The following is a 21,941-nucleotide window of genomic DNA, read 5'->3' as shown; positions in this document are numbered from 1 at the left end:
CTCACAGCTCACTCAGGGCGGGTCTTAGGTAAGACGGCCTTGTCAATCAACTATCGTGGGAGCGGCCTGTGCAGAACTACGTCATTCTGACAGGAATCTCAGAACAGCCTGAATTGAGAAAGGGGATTTTAAAATAGGGATTTTTTAAAAACCACTGGGTGGATTTTTATCATTATAGGGTGGATGTGTACACACACTTCCAACACACATTTATGTTCAAACAACAATAAAAGTGAATTTTGCATCTGATGACCCCTTTAAGTACACTTTGGGTATACATTGTAATAATTTCAAATTAAAAATATTTCTTTAAAGTACATTTTAGATCATTATGTTTCAATAATCGTTTGTCATGCCTTTAAAGATGCACACTTGTTTTGATGTGTTGACTAAGATACTAAAGTGCATGCAAAGTACTTAGGCTACATTATTTGATATTGCATTTAAATTTAATATATTTTAAATGTACTAAATTGCAACATCATTAAAGAACCTAAAATAAATTATTTTCTGTTGAGAAAAACAAATGAACCAATAGACTGTAATGATCTAAATAATCAATAAGTAAAATCAAGAACTTTTTTAACACAGAAAAAAAACTTAAAAATTGACCCTTAAAAGTACCTTATCTGCAACTAAAATGTGCATATTAGAGTGGTAATATGCACCCTTAAGGTAATATTATAAATGTTTTAGTGGTAGAATAATCCCCTTGTGCCAAGTTTTTGTACCCCTAAAGGCACAATTTTTGCACATTTTCTTCAGAGAGTGAACCTACAAACAGACAGCTCAAGATTTATTGTAGTCATTTTGTATTCAGTCATTTTACTTGTTGTACAAAATCTTCAATAACTCTATACAGCACAAGTTTTTTATTAGAAGAGCATCCTTTGCTGAACTTTGCTAAGAGCAATTTTTAAATCTTTATTGTTAAGTCTCTATGTCTAATAAGTTAATTATAACATTTCCTAACATTAAACGCTTCCTGCTTAATCATTAGTTAATAATAGGCTTTTCCAAGGCTTATGGTGGAATTGAATTGTGAAGCACTGTGGTTAAAACCCCTGAAATTAAAGGTCCCTTTTGTTTTCAGCAGGATACTAAAATTAATGAAGTCATACAAATGACTGCAAATGCTCTCCAGATTTTCTGCTGAATAAAAGCTCTTCAACCCTCCTCCTGGAGAGCCAATATCCTGAGGTGTGTTAAAGCAGGTTGGAAATAAACTTGCCAGGGACAGTGGGTCTCTTGGAGCAAGGTTGAATACCTCTGCAATAGAGTTTCAATGTCTGAGACTGTGTGTGACTTGGATTGATAGATGGATGGATTTTAATACGAAGTCATATGAAATCAAATTCTTCCAAGAGCAATTTATCTGGACTATGCCACGAGACAAAGTTAACATCTCCAGAGCTATGAACGAGCAATCTCTAAATAATATATTTTTCCTCTCAATAGTGTTGCTCTTACCACTGAGGAATGTCTGGGCAGGGCAGACATCCTGTTCAGGCACACATGCTCCATTATCAAGTGTAAATCCATCACCGCAGCTGTCACAGTCACTGTCCTCTGGCCCACTGCATGTCCTGCATTCTGAGTGACATTCCTCACACTCCTGAGAATCTTCATCACCATAGAAACCATCAGGGCATTCTCGCACACACTTCCCATCTGCAGGGTACAGTATATTAAACACAAGAACAATCTATCTTGTCCAATTGTGTCAAACGATCATGCAAAATTAGTTTTAAAAATTAGTTTTTCAAAAGTTTCAAGTTTCTTTAAAACACATAGAGTAAGTCCCTTGTCAATTAAAGTTTTATGTTCTGTGTTTTGTACATATGGTTGTCTCTGCATATAAAGTTACAAGAATTTAGTGTGCTGATGTGTAGCTTAACATACTAAAGCATGAGAACTTAATTATGATTTTAACTGTAGTGTGTTACTTGACATTACATTGTAGTCGATTGAAATTAAAATTAAGTATATTTTAGTTTACCATAAATGCTTGTCAGTACATTTAACCATTTTTCATAGTCAATAGAAGTAATTATGGATTAATAAATATATATTAAAGATATATTATACATATAGATGAAAGAAATAATAAATATAATAAATATAGATTAAAGAAATAAATATAGATTACATTTAAATTACTTAAATAATTTACTGCTTTAGTGGGTCAAAAAAGGCACTCTAAAGTTCAGCTAATTGCTTTTAAAATACATTTAAACTACACATTTATAAATTTTCATTTAGTTGTAAACAACATACAGTTAAGTGTCCAATAAAGTATGGTCTTATGTGTAGTCCTTTAAAGTTTACTATTTCTTTAATAAGTACTCTTTTTCTAAAAAGTATGCTTCTTTTTCACAAGGGTATTTAAATGTGGGGTAAGAGATTTCTGGTAGCCAATGTTGACATTTGAAATCACCAAAACAAACACTGGAACCTACCCCAAAAGGGTCTCGCCCCACACATACATACGCAACCCAGGCAACGATTAGTTCTGTGAAACAAAGCAAAACCAATATTGTCTACACCGGACGCGAGTGGCGCGGCGTGACAAAATACTATGGAACTCATTATAATGCTGTCTACACTGGATGCGGCGCGGAACGACGCGACATATCCCCGACAGAAAACTGCTGCTGCATTCTATTTATGACGCATTGACACAAATTTCAAATGATTTTCAATGGACGCTTTGTCGCATCCAGTGTACTAGACAGACTTTAGCTGTTGCGGTGCAGACATGGTGTTACTCCCCTATCGAGAAGAAACAAAGCAACCTCGGCGTCCGATCGCAGGCCTTCCTCTCCTTGAGTTCTCTCCAGCGCTGGAAAGCTGATCCGATATTTACACAAGTCCTACTTCTTGCCTTAAGCCTTCTTTTGTTTTTTTATCCGCCATCTCTATCTTTCTGTCACTCGGCTCGCTAATGTCCGTCCTGTGCACTGAACTCTCTCTCCTCCACATCCTGAGTAGACACGCCCCTTACTGCTGATTGGCTACAAGTTTGTTTTGCTAGTCGGCCCGAATCAGTTTTCTAAAGTGTTTTTGAAAAATCGTTTACCCCACCTTTAAGCTCATATGTATCTCTGGCACTTCTTTTGTAAAAAAAATCAATAAACTAAACAAAAATATTATGTCAGTTTAATGTGGTACATCTTTATTCTCATATGTATCTCTGGCACTTCTTTTGTAATAAAAATCAATAAACTAAACAAAAATATTATGTCAGTTTAATGTGGTACATCTTTATTTGTTTGTCTCTTTTCAGCATTTTAATTTGACAATATAACTAAATTTAAATTTTTGGTAATACTTTATTTTGATGGTCCCTTTTGAACATTCTGTTGACAAAAAGTAATGTTGCACCTATATGTCTACTAACTCTCATCAGAGTATTAGTAGACTGTTTACTTCATATCTGCTAACTCTTTATTGTCATGGTCTCATAACAGACATTCTACTAATCTATAAGTAACTTTGCAAGTCCGTGTCACCTTATTCTAACCCTAACCCTACCAGTCTACTAATACTCTACTAATACTTTAATGAGAGTTAGTAGACATGTAGGTGCAACGTTACTTATAGTCAACAGAATGTGTTAAAGGGACCATCAAAATAAAGTGAAACCTAATTTTTATTATTGGGGCACCACTGTAAGTTTGCCAAGGCCCCCCTAGCGGGCTCTGGCCCCCTGGTTGAAAACCACTTTAGTAGAGAATGCCGCTAGCAATTCCAAGGCCATGGATTTCCCAGGGAATGCACAAACTGATAAAATGTATACCATAAATGCAATGTTAAGTAATCTGTATAAAAGTGTCTGCCAAATGCATAAATATCAATGTAAATGTGTAACCTGCCAGGAAGAGGTCAGCTTCACACCAGTAGCACTCATCTTCATCACAGCTGACACAGTCATGCTCACAGGATACACAGCTCATGGTCTCCTCCACTGTGTATGTCTTAGCAGGACAGGGCTTATAGCAGCCCTCTTCAAACCTGTGCAACAAAGAGCATGTCAGTCACATCTCAGAGCGGCACACATCTGAAAATTAACTTTCTGAAAGTTTGATTCTGTCTTTTACACATTCATTTCAGCAGACAGTTCTGTTACATCATTTAAATGTTTCTTACTTGTAATATCCACCAATGCAGGACAGACAGTGTTTGGGATTATCTGCAAAGTGAAGGAACTTTAAATTATGCAGAAACGTCTGTGTGGTCAACTCAGTACAGTTTACAGTTTACTTGTTTAGATTTACTAAAGAAATGTATTTGAAAGTCTGAAGAGCACATGGCAAACAAACCCAAACATCAGCCATGTGCTCCACTTCAAAACTAGCCCCAAGTATGAGCAATAGTAATACTATTATTTGCTTTAACTGATAAAACACAGAACAGATGGAATGCTGAACTTACAGAGAACACACGTATTACAGCCCTCTTCACATGACATGCAGTCATCATATTCTGGGTCTTCCACCTCCCCTAAAACACACACATAAATTAGTTAAATGCATTGACTGAAGTTTGTCCTGAAAGTGCAAAATAATAAAATTTTGTTGCTTTGCAGCCTGAAATGAAGACGGACACAGTTTTTGTTTTATCCAGCTGTATTTACAGGTGCATCTTAATAAATTAGAATGTCATGGAAAAGTTCATTTATTTCAGTAATTCAACTCAAATTGTGAAACTCGTGTATTAAATAAATTCAGTGCACACGGACTGAAGTAGTTTAAGTCTTTGGTTATTTTAATTGTGATGATTTTGTCTCACATTTAACAAAAACCCACCAATCCACTATCTCAACAAATTAGAATATGGTGACATGCCAATCAGCTAATCAACTCAAAACGCCTGCAAAGGTTTCCTGAGCCTTCAAAATGGTCTCTCAGTTTGGTTCACTAGGCTACACAATCATGGGGAAGACTGCTGATCTGACAGTTGTCCAGAAGACAATCATTGACACCCTTCACAAGGAGGGTAAGCCACAAACATTCATTGCCAAAGAAGCTGGCTGTTCACAGAGTGCTGTATCCAAGCATGTTAACAGAAAGTTGAGTGGAAGGAAAAAGTGTGGAAGAAAAAGATGCTAAACCAACCAAGAGAACCGCACCTTATGAGGATTGTCTGTTGAGGAAAATGTTTTTTTATTGGTCTTATGAAGTATTCTAATTTGTTGAGATAGTGAATTGGTGGGTTTTTGTTAAATGTGAGTCAAAATCATCACAATTAAAAGAACCAAAGACTTAAACTACTTCAGTCTGTGTGCATTGAATTTATTTAATACACAAGTTTCACAATTTGAGTTGAATTACTGAAATAAATGAACTTTTCCACAACATTCTAATTTATTGAGATGCACCTGTACTCAGCGCAACTTACAACATAAAAGTGAAAGACATAACATGTCAGGAGTTGGAAAAAGGATCACCGCCTCCTAAAAATGACTTATAAACCCAATCAGGTGTAGCTAATCACCTTCTCAATGGCACAAAAAGCCATTTGAATTTCAACTGTGATCAGCTGTGGTCATTTTGATCAGCTCAGCATGAAAAGAGCTTCCTAGATAATTTCAGTCCTTGGTAGTGCAACTGAAGCAAACAATCAACTATGGGTGGCAAGGCACTGTCAAAAGATCTCCAGGATAAAGTTGTGGACAGGCACAAGTCAGGAGATGGATACAAAAAAATACAAAATTATTCAAAGGCTTTATCAATGCCAAGAGGCACAGTGAAGTCTGTTATTAAGAAGTGGAAGGTATTTGGTACAACACAGGACGTCGCTCCAAACTGGATGAAAGAGCTAGGAAGAAACTGGTCAGAGAGGTTACCAAGAGGCCTACAGCAACTCTGAAGCAGCTGCAGGAATTTATGACAAAGAGTGGTCATTGTGTGCATGTGACAACAATATCACACATTCTCCACAAATGTGGCTTGTATGGGAGGGTTGCAAGAAAAAAAGATAATCCTCAAGAAAGGCCACATGCAGACACAACCGAGCTTTGCCAAAACACACCTTGAAGATTCTGAGGCAGATGAGATTAAAAGCAGCAATCCTACAGTAAAATATGGAGGTGTTTCTCTGCAGCAGGGACTGGAGCACTTGTCAGGACAGAAGAAAAAATTAATAGGGCAAAATACCATCAAATTCATGAGGAAAATCTGCTGCCCTCTGCCAGAAAGTCATCCAACATAACAATGACCCAAAGCACACAGCAAAACTGAGCACACAGTGATTGAAGATGAATGTCCTTGCATGGCCTAGTCAGAGTCCAGACTTAAACCCCACTGAAAATCTGTGGAATGACTTGAAGACTGCAGTCCACAAACAGTCACCATCAAATTGAACTGAACTCGAGCAGTTCTGCAAAGAAGAGTGGGCAAATATTGCAAAGTCTAGATGTGGAAAGTTAGTAGACACATATCCCAACAGACTAGAGGCTGTAATTAAAGCAAAAGGTGGTTCAACAAAATACTCACACAAGGGGGTGATCCTTTTTCCAACTGAGTTATTCTGTTTTTTTTTCTAACAGGTTGGTGATATATCTTTCACTTAAAGGTCCCACTTTATATTAAGTGGCCCTAATACCTGTGTACTTACATAGTAACTAGATGTGTTCATAGTATGTAACCACAGTGTAAGTACACATTGCTACATAGTATCTACAGCTGTGATGTTTGTGTAACTACACATACTGTATGTAACAATCCACTGAGTGGTAATGAAAGTACAAATGTGTAACAGGACTAACAGCGCTTTTTGGTAAAGATAGTGTTACACTTTATATTAAGTAAACAATTCCTATGGCTTTACCATGTAATTACTCTGATGTTACACAGCACCGGCCAGTAAGTTAGGCTTTACATATAAATTGTGGTTGGTGTCCAGAATGTTACACTTTATATTAAGTGGACCGTTCCTGAGGAGTTACCATGTAAGTACACTGCTATTACAGTGGTGCACCAACTCCACCAACTTGAGATCCAACTCCTCCCACTTTACATATCCCTAAACCTACCCTATTTCCACCCCCTGGATCCCATTTCCACCCCTAAACCTACCCATCTCCACCCCTTGGATTCCATTTCCACCCCTAAACCTACTCATCTCCACCTGCTGGATAAAATAGTTCAAATTACTCTTATACATATTGCTACAAAATGTAGTTATATATGTATATGTACACATCTAGTAACTATGTAAGTACACAGGTATTAGGGCCACTTAATATAAAGTGGGACCCACTTAAATGGTATAAGTTTCAAATACAGCTGCATTTCAGACTGCAAAGCAACAACATGTGATTGGGGGTGATTCTTTTCTATACCCACTGTATATATATTCATATATCCTATTACAAAAAAGAGCAACTTGGACATTGTGCTAAATATCTCTTTTGTGTTCTAATAAAACAAAAAAGCAACAAAACAAGTGACACTTGAACTGTACAGGAAGATAAAGTCAGACCTTCGCCACACTCCAGTTTATTACAGATTCCGTCGTTGAGGTAGAAGGAGTCCTCACACCTGATGCAATGTGTGGCTGAAGAACAGAGTTTGCAGTGAGAAGGGCACGACTCACATGCCTTCAGTGCTGTGTGGAAATGAGCCTGAGGACACACTTCCACACAATCGCCATGGAACAGGTACCGGTCCACCCCAAACTTATCTACAACACACAAACAAAATACATATTACACACAAAATTACCATACCATGCACACAGTTACACAAACTAGATGGTGGGACCATTGTGATGCTGCTACTTGTATTTTTTTATTTTGGTGGCTTGAAGCCAGGAATGAAATGGTGGAAATGAAAAAAATATATTTTATATTCAAAGCTAAATGTAAATTAAAATACAAGCTATAAGGTAAAATTTGCTGTAAGATGCGAGACAGTCACACTTTTTTTTAATTATCCATTTGCATCTTTTGGATTTTACTTGCTTACCACTAAACAGCATATAATTATACTATCAGACTACTGTATTAAGAAGGCCATTTTTACTGACATTTAGTGCTTGCCAAGTTTTCATTCTATACACTGGATGGAGCTCTTATAAATAAGATTAACTGGATTGTGGCAGTTGGGCATGCTAATTTAATTGAGTTATTGGGACAGCAGCCATTTGGTCTATGATGAGAAATTAATTCTGACCAGTATCACAGCTGGTACAGTTAGCAGGACCAGCATCAACACACTGAGCACAAGTGTGGTCACAGAGGTGACACTGTCCACTGGATGGGTACTTCCCATCTGAGCAGCTGACCACACATCGACCCTCATCAAGCCAACTACAAGAACAGGAAATGCACATTATTAGCAAATAACTGTACAATAAAATACAATTAAATAATTAAGATTTTTTTTAAATAATTATAATAATTAAGAGTTTTTGATGTTTTTGAAAGAAGTCTCTTATGCTCACCAAGGCAGCATTTATTTGATCAAAAACACAGTAAAATACTAATATTGTGAAACATTATTGCCATTTAAAATAATTGTTTACTATTTTAATAAAAAATGTGATTTATTCTTATGATGACAAAATATAATTTTTCAGCCTTACTCCACTATCACATGATCCTTCAGAAATTATTCTAGTTTGCTGATTTGGTGCTCAGTTATTATAAATTATTATTGGTGCTCAATTATTATATAATAATGATTCTTCCTATTATCAATGTTTAAAAAAAATGCTGCTTAATATGACAAGCAATTGTTGAAATTTTTTCTTACTGTGTGTTGGAGCAGCTGAGACAGTCCACACTTGTTGAACCTTTACATTTATGACAGGACACATCGCATGATTGATTTATTCTTATGATGACAAAATATAATTTTTCAGCCTTACTCCACTATCACATGATCCTTTAGAAATTATTCTAGTTTGCTGATTTGGTGCTCAGTTATTATAAATTATTATTGGTGCTCAATTATTATATAATAATGATTCTTCCTATTATCAATGTTTAAAAAAAATGCTGCTTAATATGACAAGCAATTGTTGAAATTTTTTCTTACTGTGTGTTGGAGCAGCTGAGACAGTCCACACTTGTTGAACCTTTACATTTATGACAGGACACATCGCATGACTGACACTCTCCACTCTCATCCTGATATTCCCCTTTAACCACAAACATAAATCAATTACAATTATATCTGAAATGTTACAACCAGTGTTGGGGGTAACGCATTACAAGTAGCACAAGTTATGTAATCAGATTACTTTTTTTCCAAGTAACTAGTAAAGTAACGCATTCGTTTATAAATTTAAATAATACATTTATTTTATTAATAAATTTATTATTTAAATTTATTATCGATATTTCACTTGTACTGTGTCGCTAAGATGCTACGGAGAAAAGTTATTTTCTCCGATAACTGAATCCTTTTTTCAATAACGCAGTGTAACTGCATGACCATTGGTTCATGCAGTGAATTAAAAACGAACCAATGACTCGGCAGCAGAGCTGCACGAGCCTATGGCAACGAAGCTATCTTCCACACAGAGAGGCTTCCCCCGTCCTCTTCACTCAGCTAGACCAGTGTCCCTCTGCCAGTGCGAGCGACCTGGTCTTGTTCGGTGGGAGTGACGATGAGCGGCCAGATGACAGCATGTCATTAGCAGCCTCGGATGCATAGGAGCTGTCAGGCTCAGTCCATGACGCTGCCCTTTGCTGTCGTCTGAACCCAGCGACGCCAAGCCTGGGATGGATGCCAAATTATTCTGTGTCCTCTCGAAAGCGGTCAAGGAGATGGGATTGAAGGGGTCTTCTCCCGAAGAGCCCACTCACAGCCGCCTGGACGAATGGTTCCTGCCAGGGCGCTGTCAAGCCCCTCCTCAGCGAGCCTCTCCGTTTTTCCTGGAGGTCCACAACGAGCTCACCAGATCGTGATGCGCCCCCTACTCAGCCCACCTGCGTGCTTTGGCTTCATCCACCCTCACCTCCGTAGATGGCGCTGAAGCAAGAGGTTACGAGAAGCTTCCTCCCTTGAATGAGTCTGTGGCTGTGCACCTCTGCCCGCCCACTGCCATCGGTTGGAAAGCGAAAGTCGCTCACCCCTCTCAGGAGTCCCTCCTTTGAGCCGCTACAATCGACCGGCCTCCGGCCCCTGCCACTGAATACCGCCCTGTTGCTAGCTTTAGCATCAGTCAAGTGACTGCAGGCGATATCTGTGAGCCCTGCCTGCCTTGATTTCGGGCCCAGCAACTCCAAGGTCGTCCTGAAGCCAAGGCATGGGTATAAACCTAAAGTGCTCTCCACTCAATTTAGAGCATAGGTTATAACTCTATTGGCGCTTCCACCCTCAGGGGATGACCAAGAGTTGAAATTTCTCTGTCCTGTCAGGGCTCTGAGAATTTATATTGAGTGTTCCGCTCCGTTTAGACAGTTGGAACAACTCTTTGTAGGCTTCGGTGGCCGTGCCAAAGGGCTTCCGGTCACGAAGCAGAGACTGTCCAAATGGATAATAGATGCTATTACTTTAGCATACTCCTCTCTGGGCCTGCAATGCCCTATAGCAGTAAGAGCCCACTCCACTAGAGGCATAGCCTCGTCCTGGGCTTGGTCTAGCAGTGTGTTCATCACAGAAATCTGTGCGGCGGCCGGCTGGGCCTCGCCGTCCACCTTTGCCAGGTTCTATAATCTGGACGTCCCAGCCTTACAGGCCCGGGTCCTTTCTGCATAGTGAACATGCACCCACCAAAGGGCAGAACCAGTTCTTAGGCTTTGCCTTATTCCTGTACGCTCTTGGCCCTACCTGAGTGCAGAGGCTGTACGGAGTCGTCCCTGGAGAGCTTACCCTGTCGAATACTTGGACTCTCTGAGCCCCTTTTGGTGCTTAAGGCGAGTTTAAATATTGGTCGTACCTCTAGCAAAGCACGGCGGGATTGTACTGGTTCCCCGTTGCATCTTACTGTACTGGTAACTAACATAACCTCCACGAGTACTGCGTAACAAGCCGTGCTGTGTAGCTGCATGACTCAGTGTCGTCGCTTCAGACGAAGTAACCTGAGGATCCTATGGCGAAATGCCTGCTTATATTCCCCATTCTGGCGGGCTCTGGCGCGCTTCATTGCCATAGGCTTGTGCAGCTCCACTGGTGAGCCATTGGTTCGTTTTTAATTCACTGCACGGACCAATGTCCGTACAGTTACACTGCGTTATTGAAAAAAGGCTTCAGTTATCAGAGAAAATGACTTTTCCCCATAGCGTCTTAGCGATGCAGTACTCGTTCCCGTATCTCTGGGAACTCAGGTTACGTTGGTAACCGAGTATGTTAATTTTTCAAAATAAGTAACGCCATGCAGTTACTTTATTTTCCCATTTATTGACTGACAGCTCTCCTGTCCCCATGTTGAGAGAAATCAGGAGTAAGTGCAGAGGCGCTTATTGGCATAACAATGATGTCATTAAAATCACAAAGCTTCAGTAAAACTTGTCAAATGATCTAAAAAAGTAGCTTATCCTCATAATGAGATCAGTAAATTCAGTCACTACATGACTATATCAGTAGCAATAAATAGCCAACATTATCTCTACTATAGATCAGATTTTTTCTTTTTGCATTTGTCGCTTTAAAGAATGTGCTTTAAAAACACAAATTTAAAACAGCCAGACAAAAACTAATCCCTAAAAATCCAAGGATCAAAAGTTCAACTAAAGCAAGCACTGATCTCTATCACGGTGACATCAAACGTGACTATTTTCACTAAAACATTAACATTTAAGCCTCTGTTAAGTCTCAACAAGAACATTTGTATGAAATTAAGTCAAAATGATTAGTAATAGCCTAAGTGAAGATGTTGAGATCTTGATAGGTCTCTTTAATGTTCTGTTGCCGTAAGTCATTTGACAATTTTATTTATTTATTTTTATTTTATTCATTTATTCGTAAATTTTGTTGGTTTGTTACATACAAAATGAAGAGAGAGCCGCCTTTTGTAATAATACCAATCAGGCCTGTTGCAGGCAGAATTGCTTGCAGTTGTCAGTCACATTAAATAAAGAGTGAGCTGTTTTAATACAATTTTTAATTCACAACACTTGAAATATTAATTTTAATTTTTTTGTAGGTAAATAAGTTAAGCAAACTTTTGAACTTTTGTTTTTGATATATGAGCCTAAAACGCAAAATTCTAAGCAATATGCATTGACTCGTTTAGTTACACTCGAAGATGATAGGGCTCTCAGGCGAGATCCCAATTCGTTGGTACGTTCCGACGTGATGTCGAACGTGACCAACTGAAAGGGATCTAGTAACTAGTACTCTGAGCAGTTTTTGAGAAGAGTAATTTGTACTTTTACTAAAGTACTGTTTTGACACCAGTACTTTTACTTGTAACTGAGTATTATTTCAGCAATGTAACAGTACTTGTACTTAAAATGATTCAAAATTATATAAGACAAGCATTAACATAATCTAAAACTATTTATTTCCTTTGAAGAACCAGGATTCCCACTGTCTTGGAAAACCTGGATATACTGCATGAGGAAGCCTAATTGTAAAAGTGTGATTTTTAGACCTGGAAAAATCATGCCAATGTATAAAATCAACTGGAAGAGACACGCAAATTACGTCATTATTTCAGCAATGTAACAGTACTTGTACTTAAAATGATTCAAAATTATATAAGACAAGCATTAACATAATCTAAAACAATTTATTTCCTTTGAAGAACCAGGATTCCCACTGTCTTGGAAAACCTGGATATACTGCATGAGGAAGCCTAATTGTAAAAGTGTGATTTTTAGACCTGGAAAAGTCATGCCAATGTATAAAATCAACTGGAAGAGACACGCAAATTACGTAGTTAAGTAGATGGGAACCCCAAAGAATATAAAAACTCCTAAAACTTCTGAAATCCTTAATTGAAATTATTTCCATTTGAATTATAATTATTTTAGTTATTTATTTTTGCCTTCGAATATTGTTGTGGACAATAAATGTGGTGGGCCTTGGAGCCAAAAAGATTGAGAACCACTGTTCTAGGGTTGAACTCAGGCATGTTGATCTGAATACATTTGGTGGGATGTCATTGATGATGTATTGCATTTTTGTGGATTGTACCAGCACATGTAGCACAGGCTGGGTGGCAGGGCTCACACGAGTCCTCCGGCTCACTGTAGTAACGGCCCACCTCACAACTCTTCTGACATCTGTTCCCCACCAGACTGAAAGAGACAGTCATCTTTCATTACAATGAAAAGACTTGGCTACATTTTGTCATGAAATTCAAATATTTTATTAAAATCTATTACCTTGTGCCATCAGAGCACTCCGTGCAAATGGAGGCTGAGGTGCATTTCATACAGTTCTCAATATTACACTTCCTACACACGTTTTCCTCTGTATGGCAAAAACATTAATAACACAAAATTAGTCGAAGGTATGTCCTAACTAATCTCTAAATAACATCAAATCTCTTGCAATATTTCTTGCTTTTTCTTTAAAGTTCATACCATAGAGGAGCTATTCTTGGTTCCGCAAAGAACCTATCAGTCAATAGTTATTAAAAGAACCATTTTTAAATAGTGTGTTAAGTGTAATGTTCTACTTAGTGTGTAAGTAGTAGTTCTTGTTATTATTATTATTATTATGAAGAACATTTTGTGCAATGGAAAAGTTCCATGGGTGTTAAAGGTTGTTTAAGGAACCATAGATGTCAAAAAAGAACCTTTATTTTAGAAGTATTATTTTTAGAAGTATAAGCCAAGTAACTGGCTTATTTTTCAGTGCTGATACAAAATCGGTGGCATCACTCTTACCATAGTAAAGATAGGAACCATCCTCACAGCTGGTCACACAGTTGTTCTTTTCCTCATTCAGATGATATCCAGATTTACAGGCTGTGCACTGATCACTGCGGCTGCCCAAACATGACTTGCAGGAGGAGTAACACTTTTTACACCTCTTCTTATCTCCCCAGTACCCGCTCGGACAATCAGACACACAGGTCCTGAAAAATGAGAGGGTGTAGTATTATCAAAAACCTTTTGAAGTAGAAAGAGAGAGAAAAAAAAAGTACAAAAGTAAAATTCTCTGACCTTGTGTTATTTTTGAACTTTAGGAAAAAGTGCAAGCAGGAAAGACATTGATGGGGTTCAGATCCTTCACAGCCATCCTCACTACACTCTGAGTCACAAGAGCCTTAAATTGAGGAGAAGGGAAATGAAAAGGTATTCCATATACAAAGGAATTATATATTTACAGTGGCACCAAGAAGTGCCCCTGTGACAAAAGAAGTGCACTTTAGCATATTTTTTTTTTTATAAAGAGTACTTATTAAGAAATAATATATTTTAAAATAATATACTTAAGTGTGAACCAAATGTAATATTTCACTCAATTACATGCTATTTACAACAACATGAAAATGTATTATAGTTTAAATTTATATTAAAAGTAATTAGTTGAACTTAAGAGTGTTATGTGACCCACTTTACTAAGACTTAAGTACATATTTTGGCTTTTGAAACTTGTCTGTCATGTACTATTTAAATATATTTGTAATCACACATTTATAATGAATAAGTTGGCAATTTGGTAAAGGTAAAATATATTAACTCTAAATGTAATATCAAATAAGACACTACAGTTAAAATGGTAATCAATTACTTTACATGCGCTTTTATAATGTTAGTCAACACATCAAAATAAGTGTACTTTAAAGCATGACAAAAGATTATTAAAATATAATGATATAAAATATACTTTAAATCTTTTTATTTGACATATTGACATATTACAAAGTGTATTTAAGTGTGTTAAGAAACATGAAAGTGTACTCTCTTTAAGTACACTTAAGTGGCTTTTTATATGATATTATCTGCAAGAACAGCTTTTTAAAAAATATATACTTTTATGACTTGACGTACACTAAGTACACATTCAACACAGTTAAGTGCACTCCTTTTTCACACGAGTGGGAAGTTAAGTGCTCTTAAAAATATATAAATGTCATTGCATTAGAAAATAAAATGACTAACCAGGTGGCATTTATTTTACAGACGAATAGCACAAGCACACTATTCAAACAAAACAATGGAGCTGATTTACATCCATAAAAAATCACTGTGTCCCAGATAGTAAAAGGTCATTTTAATATTGCTTAAATGGCCTTTGGCGATTGCACTAGATTTTTTTATGAAATTCATACATTAAGTGTCCACATAGTTCGTTGCGGCACTGTATATTGTAATTATTTTTAATTTAAATTGTATTATGTAAAGTTGTTTGGCTTATAAAGGTAAATCACCATTGTACTCCTCTGGGATGTCATCTTCAGACAGCAGCTGGGCAGAGCGGGGCTGCTCATGTCGAATGTATGGATGTGTGAGTGTTCCATAAAGCACCAGGGACCATTCAACCAGTTTCCCTAATGTAATCAACAAAGAAAAAACATTTTACTCTACATTCTATGGCAGTTGTACTTGACATTATAACATGGATGTTACCACACTATACTTTAAAGTATCTTGAAGTTGGAGTACCCATTAAATGGTGTTACATGGATATGGTAATCATGTATATCATTATATAGGTTTTTTTTTTTTAAGGTGGTGGGCACCTTGTAGTCGGCCGTTTCTCCGTGGAGATGGTGTGTCTCTGATGTCCAGGATCCAGTCTCCTGCTGGTCTTTCACCCCAGCAGTGAGTCGTCATGAATTCCCACTTAAGGAAGCCCTCGTTGGAGTGGTCATTCGGTCTGAGAGGAAATAGTCCCAGAATAATTGAAAGATAATCCTAAATAATTAGTGGGAAAATTGTGTATTTGGAGAAGTTGCTGATATTTATATGGCCAAGTAAAATTTAATTCTGATAGCTTGTAATGTAAATCAATAAGATCTTTACAACAGTATAACAGAAATGTACATACTGTAAATATCAGTTGTCACTCTATATATCCCAATATTACAGTATGTCTCAGTAGATGACATTTAAATGCTTAGTTTTATGTTCACAGCACCATAGTTTTTGTTATGTTTAAATCTTATGATTGAGAGATGTACAAATAAAGATTCCTCAAAAGCCTGATTTATCATATTTGATACTCATATTTTAACATGATTTTTCTAAAACATTATATATGGATACTAAACCTTCAGTCCAGTGTTCATCTTGAAATATTACTAACAATATAAAATGTATTACATTTACTTTATAAAACGCTAAACGCAAAAAGACACGTTTACATTTGGTGGACATTTTTTAAATTACACTAAAAGGCCTTTTACTTGCTAAACAAATAATAATTTGGAGGCCTCATAAATTTCATCAAACATGACATAGTAGGCTTTGAAGGGTGAATCATGTACTGTTTTTCAGTAAATACAGTTATTATTTTAATTCCAGTCCATCTGAGCTGGCTCAGCATATTTGTACCTGTTTGTGAGAAGCTGAGATCTGGTTCCAGAGGGTGATGTCAGTGTGACTGACAGGTCTCCACGGTGAGGATGTGTGATTGTGACACGTACAATCACATGCTCCAGATAGACCACCCGCTGCAGACGCTGAGAAGAGCAGCCTGAGGACTTAAACACTGACCTCAACACCCTCTCTGGACTGATGATCCTGAGATGCATAAATGGAGAGGAAAAAGTACCATGGCATTACTATGATATTCTTTTAAGTATCTTGGAGGACGATGTAAATACCATGGTATAAAAATATGGTAATAATGAGCAAGATTATGAGCAAACAGTTACCTGGCAGTCTGGACTACGTTTTCCTCACACATGTGTTGAGGAGGCACCTGCTTCCAGATCTCTGCTTCCTTCACCATGGCTTCAGCATCCATCAAGCCAAACCCATAAAGGTGACTAACTACACAACAGCCAATGATGACACAGTTCATTACACACTGCCAATGAAAGCATGCTTTATCTTCCCTGCAATTGCATGCTCAGTGATTAATGACTGCATCTCGTCTCACACACTATGTTTTTAAAGTATGTACCACATACTAAAAGTATGCTGTTCAACCCCCTCTGGCAGATGCTGTAACTACACCATCCAGTTCCAAAACTATTTTTCTCAATCGAAGGCCATTAAAAATGGCTGTGTATAAAATACATGCCTTTCCAAGCAACCTACTGTGGCTAAAAACCTTGAATAAATCTGAATAAAGCTTTTTTATTATTATTATTTTTGAAGGACATGGGGTGCTGGATTTTTTATTTTTTTTAGCTGTGATTCATTTTTAAGCCAAATTAAATACATGATGTTTAATAAACAGGCTCATTTTACCATCATATCCAGCTCCGTTGCTCTGCCAGTCTGAAGCACTCAGGTGACCACGACGTGAAGTTTTCACCACAATGTGCTGAACGTCCCTCCAGGTTAGAGCTGGACTGAGGACAAAGAACAAAGAAATGAGTTTATTCATCAAATGCTCAACAGGAATGACAGTAAATATTTTATCCTACAGCGTGATTGGCTCAATAAACCTGTATGTGAAACAGATCCCATGAGCAATGATGGCAGAATTCAGCTCTGATCGAATCTGAACCAATGGAAAGAGTTAAAGTTCTGCAATGAGGTGATCCAAGCTATGTGTTTTACTCTTGCCAGTTGGAAGATGTTTAGGCTTAAGATCGACGCATTTGATTTGACCACAAAGCACTTGCCAGATCTAACAGATAGAGGACTCCATCTAACAGGCGGAGCATAAACCATGACTGCTTACTTTGCCTCCAACGTGAGAGCGATGATTCCTGCAGCCATAGGGGCTGATGCTGAAGTGCCAGAGTGCTCATCAGTGCAACGCTGCCTCAAATCAGTTGTCACCTGAAAACCCATATATGCATGGAACCAGTGAGGAAAAACTAACAATTTTTGACAAAGTATCAAACAAATACACAATGATTGACTCACAACGCCTAAACTGTGACTGTCTCCACTGCTGTAAGTGGTGGCCAAAGTAGAGGAGCACTCCTCCAGGTACCACGGCTTTCGGCCACTCTGAGTGGTGCTGCCCACTGAGATGGTGTAAATGCTGTTGGTGTAACCATCACATGAGCAGTGGTCTTGACTCTGCCCACCATTTCCTGATGCCCACACAAAGATGGAGCCACGGCCCTTTCTGCCCTGAGATGCAAAGAGGAATATATATATATATATATATATATATATATATATATATATATATATATATATATATATATAACAAAAAAATAAAAAAAAACTCTGAGTGGTGCTGCCCACTGAGATGGTGTAAATGCTGTTGGTGTAACCATCACATGAGCAGTGGTCTTGACTCTGCCCACCATTTCACCATTTCCTCACAAAGATGGAGCCACGGCCCTTTCTGCCCTGAGATGCAAAGAGGAATATATATATATATATATATATATATATATATATACATATTACGATAAAATATAAAAACTATTAACACTCTGGTGTCAAGCAAAAATACAATTTAAGCAATTTTTTAGCCATGATACATCCATGTACACACAACTCATTACCAACTGCAATTACCAAAACAATGTTCCTCTGCAAATAACCTCTGAATATAAACTCCAGTGGCAAAATGTTACATATTTTAGCTTTAAGTGCAATAGTAAAAATATGTTGTTACTTTCCACAGCTGGTGTAGAGAGTCTACTATTGGTCTTTGGGTCTTGTACGGTCTGGTCTTGATTCAAACTGCCCTATACTGCTCAAACACACACTAACTTTGCGAATGCCCTTCTCCAGAACGAGCCGGGCAAGAGGGCCGGGGCCATCTACTGTTCTGCCATCATCATCTGGACCCCAACTGGAGCTGTAGATGTCAATATACTGCTGTTTCAGACTCAGAGATTGGGCTTCCACCATATCAGTCATATCCCCATCCAGCATACGCACACCTACAGGGAGGAGAGATTGGGAAACACAGCTTCATAAATATCAATAACAGGCTGTTTCAAATACCATATTACATACTACCAGTACTAAATGATTATTGTTGCATAAATCATATAGGCAGTATATAGTCTACCAAACATAGCCATAGAGACATATGTATACAAACATAAACAAACACTTCTGATAACTCACCACCAATTTTTGCATTGTAGGCAATTCCGACAATGCAGAGGGAATTGTTCGCAGAGGCAGCTACCACACCAGCACATCTTGTCCCATGTCTTACATGAAATCACAAAGAAATGGAAAACCGAATTTTTGTCTAGAGGACTTAATTTTTTTAAATGTATTTAAATTGAAAATATGTGGAGACTAAGTGAAAGGGGAGTAAGACTGAGTCACAGTGGAAATTAACTAACTTATTTTCATTGGTTGCATCATAATGTGGTGTTGGATCGGGATCGTTGCTGTTGACATCATAGCTGGCTCTTGCATCCTTATAAAGATAGAATGACACATTAAAGGGACAGTTTGCCCAAAAATGAAAAATTCTGTCATCATTTATTCACCCTCCACTTGTTCCAATCCTAGATGATCTTCTTTCTTCTGCTGAACACAAAATAAGTTATTTTGAAGACTGTTGGTAACTAAACAGTTGACAGTTGTTATTGACTTCCATAGTATTTTTTTTCCATACTATGGAAGTCAATGGCTACCGTCAACTGTTTGGTTACCAACATTCTTCAAAATAACTTATTTTGTGTTCAGCAGAAGAAAGAAGCTCATATAACATTCTTCAGAATATATTTTGTGTGTGTGTGTGTGTGTGTGAGTGAGTGAGTGAGTGAGTGAGTGTTTGTGTGTGTGTGTGTGTGTGTGTGTGTGTTCATATGCAGAAATTCATACAGGTGTGGAACAACATGAGGGTGAGTACATGATGACAGAATTTTCAATTTTGGGTGAACTATCCCTTTAATAACATCTGTTATATTAACAACATATAAACAGTCCTTCCTATTTTGAATATCTTACTCTCAGTTTTAAATAATCAAAATTATTGACAGGCCAATATACTGCCAATTATTCAGCCAGTATTTGAGATTACTGACATTGATGAGTTTTATTTATTTATTACAAACATACAGTATATCAGATTGTATGAGTCACTCATCTCTCACTTGAGTAATCCTAAAGTCTGAAGTGTAAACCTTAAATGATGTACACAACCCAATTTATTTCCATTATTAAATTTTTATGAGATTTCTACATGCAGATATCTAATTTTTAATTTCTTGAGATTTGTTATTTCTTCTCAGATAATCTCAAAGCACTTACATAGTTCTGTTTTAGATCTGGATGCTGTCTTTCTATACCATCATCCAGAATGGAAACAACAACCCCTTTCCCAGTGTAGCCCCTACGCCAGGCGGCCTGAATGTTCATGTCGGTCAAGCAGTTGTGATCACAGTGCTATGGAACAGAAGGCAAACATAACATGTTTTAGCATGCTTTTATCCATCTCAGATTATCACTTAATTCAAATAATTGCATTAAATGTAATGCAATATATATACTTTAAATATATTTAAAGGGTCATATGATGCGATTTCAATTTTTCTTTTCTCTTTGGAGTGTTACAAGCTCTTGGTGCATAAAGAAGATCTATAAAGTTGCAAAGACTAAAGTCTCAAATCCAAAGAGATATTCTTTATAAAAGTTAAGACTCGTCCACGCCCTCCTAAAACGCCTCGTTTAAACACGCCCCCACATGTCTATGTCATGATGTGGGAAGATTTGCATAACACCGCCCAAATGTTCACGCAAAGAAAGAAGGCATAACTTTGATTCTCGCTGTAGTATTGTTGTTGCCGCCGCTGCCATGTCGTGGAGACGCTGTGTGTTTCGTTATGAAAGCAGAAATACTTTGTTTGGCCTTCCAAAAGAGCACACAACTAGAAATCAGTGGTTCAGTTGTATTTACAACACTGTTCCGGAACAATTCAAACCAAATATTCAGATGTGTGCAGCGCATTTTATGGAGGACGAGGACTGTTTCCTGGGACAGTAGCCTACAATGCCAGTGTCTGTTTCTATAAAGTGTGGCAATTTCAACTTTGCAAGGACAGTCTGGCGCTTCTGACTCACGGCTTGTAAGTATGTTTTCATATTTAAAGAATTTGCCACTGACGATTCAAAAGCGAGTTTTGAGCAGTATAGAGTAGCGCTTGTTGTTTGTCGTTTCTCCAATCACAAATGCAGACAGGGTTTTATGTTTCCGCAGCACGATACGCAACGCAACGCGTAAAAAGACAGTTTAAGTCATTATAATCCGTAATTATGTCCCCACTGGATGCAACAAATGCCTCGTTTATAATGGGTTTTAATGTTTTTGTCTCGTCGCTCCAGACTGACAGGGCATCACAGTATGGTAAGGGGCGCAACATTTCCGTCACACGCTTGAGGTATTCGGCCAATCACAACGCACTGGATAGCTGGCCAATCAGAGCACACCTCGCTTTTCAGACCGATGAGCTTTGTGAAAATCGACACGTTTCAGAAAGGCAGGGCATAGAGGAGAAACAATAATGAACATTATGTTAACCTTAAACCATTAACACATTGCATTACACCAAATACACCAAATAATTTATTTTTAGCAACGTCATATGACCCCTTTAACTATATTGTTTCCATAAAGGTACTCTTTTTAAAAGTATGCAAGGGATATTTCAATATGATATAACACTTCTGAACATATTACTTTAGTTTAGTATTGTTCAGTTTATTAATGTCTTTTAACTGAATATAACATTTCTGATTGTAATGTGTTGCATACTAACAATATACCACATGTTGTCCCATTCAGGGTCATTGAAGCTGGCAGCATGGGTTTGGTCCATTGTGTCAGTTCTTTTTACTCTCTTCTGAACCATCTGTTGCTGGATCCACTTCACCTTTAGCATTAGAACATATTTATGATGTGCTGCTGAATACATATCATGCTTCGCAAACCACAGTGAATTAAATGAAATATTAATTAAGTGCAATTATCATTGTCTCATTT

At 37.5% G+C, this 21,941-nt stretch overlaps 1 protein-coding gene across 1 annotated transcript in view; it reads right to left on the bottom strand.

The window, feature by feature from the left end:
- The window catches only part of pcsk5a (proprotein convertase subtilisin/kexin type 5a), a 38,684-nt gene that overhangs the window by 14,497 nt on the left and 2,246 nt on the right, over positions 1-21,941 (bottom strand). Inside the window, exons 3-25 of the mRNA XM_016286615.1 lie at positions 21,718-21,831; positions 20,213-20,347; positions 19,297-19,373; positions 19,070-19,158; positions 18,707-18,879; positions 17,900-18,112; positions 17,712-17,812; positions 17,273-17,376; positions 16,732-16,849; positions 16,409-16,597; positions 15,595-15,731; positions 15,283-15,402; positions 14,072-14,174; positions 13,793-13,983; positions 13,286-13,373; positions 13,095-13,198; positions 9,045-9,147; positions 8,178-8,314; positions 7,486-7,686; positions 4,435-4,503; positions 4,150-4,192; positions 3,872-4,014; positions 1,471-1,671 (exon numbers count right to left, since the gene is read on the bottom strand). Of these exons, the coding sequence (XP_016142101.1) occupies positions 1,471-1,671; positions 3,872-4,014; positions 4,150-4,192; positions 4,435-4,503; positions 7,486-7,686; positions 8,178-8,314; positions 9,045-9,147; positions 13,095-13,198; positions 13,286-13,373; positions 13,793-13,983; positions 14,072-14,174; positions 15,283-15,402; positions 15,595-15,731; positions 16,409-16,597; positions 16,732-16,849; positions 17,273-17,376; positions 17,712-17,812; positions 17,900-18,112; positions 18,707-18,879; positions 19,070-19,158; positions 19,297-19,373; positions 20,213-20,347; positions 21,718-21,831 (2,953 nt within the window). The remainder of the gene's footprint in view (positions 1-1,470; positions 1,672-3,871; positions 4,015-4,149; positions 4,193-4,434; positions 4,504-7,485; positions 7,687-8,177; positions 8,315-9,044; positions 9,148-13,094; positions 13,199-13,285; positions 13,374-13,792; positions 13,984-14,071; positions 14,175-15,282; positions 15,403-15,594; positions 15,732-16,408; positions 16,598-16,731; positions 16,850-17,272; positions 17,377-17,711; positions 17,813-17,899; positions 18,113-18,706; positions 18,880-19,069; positions 19,159-19,296; positions 19,374-20,212; positions 20,348-21,717; positions 21,832-21,941) is intronic.

This window comes from Sinocyclocheilus grahami, unplaced genomic scaffold, assembly GCF_001515645.1.
Source record: "Sinocyclocheilus grahami isolate Dianchi unplaced genomic scaffold, SAMN03320097.WGS_v1.1 scaffold212.1, whole genome shotgun sequence".
Classification (NCBI taxonomy): domain Eukaryota; kingdom Metazoa; phylum Chordata; class Actinopteri; order Cypriniformes; family Cyprinidae; genus Sinocyclocheilus; species Sinocyclocheilus grahami.
This window is presented reverse-complemented; position numbering and strand designations above follow the sequence as displayed.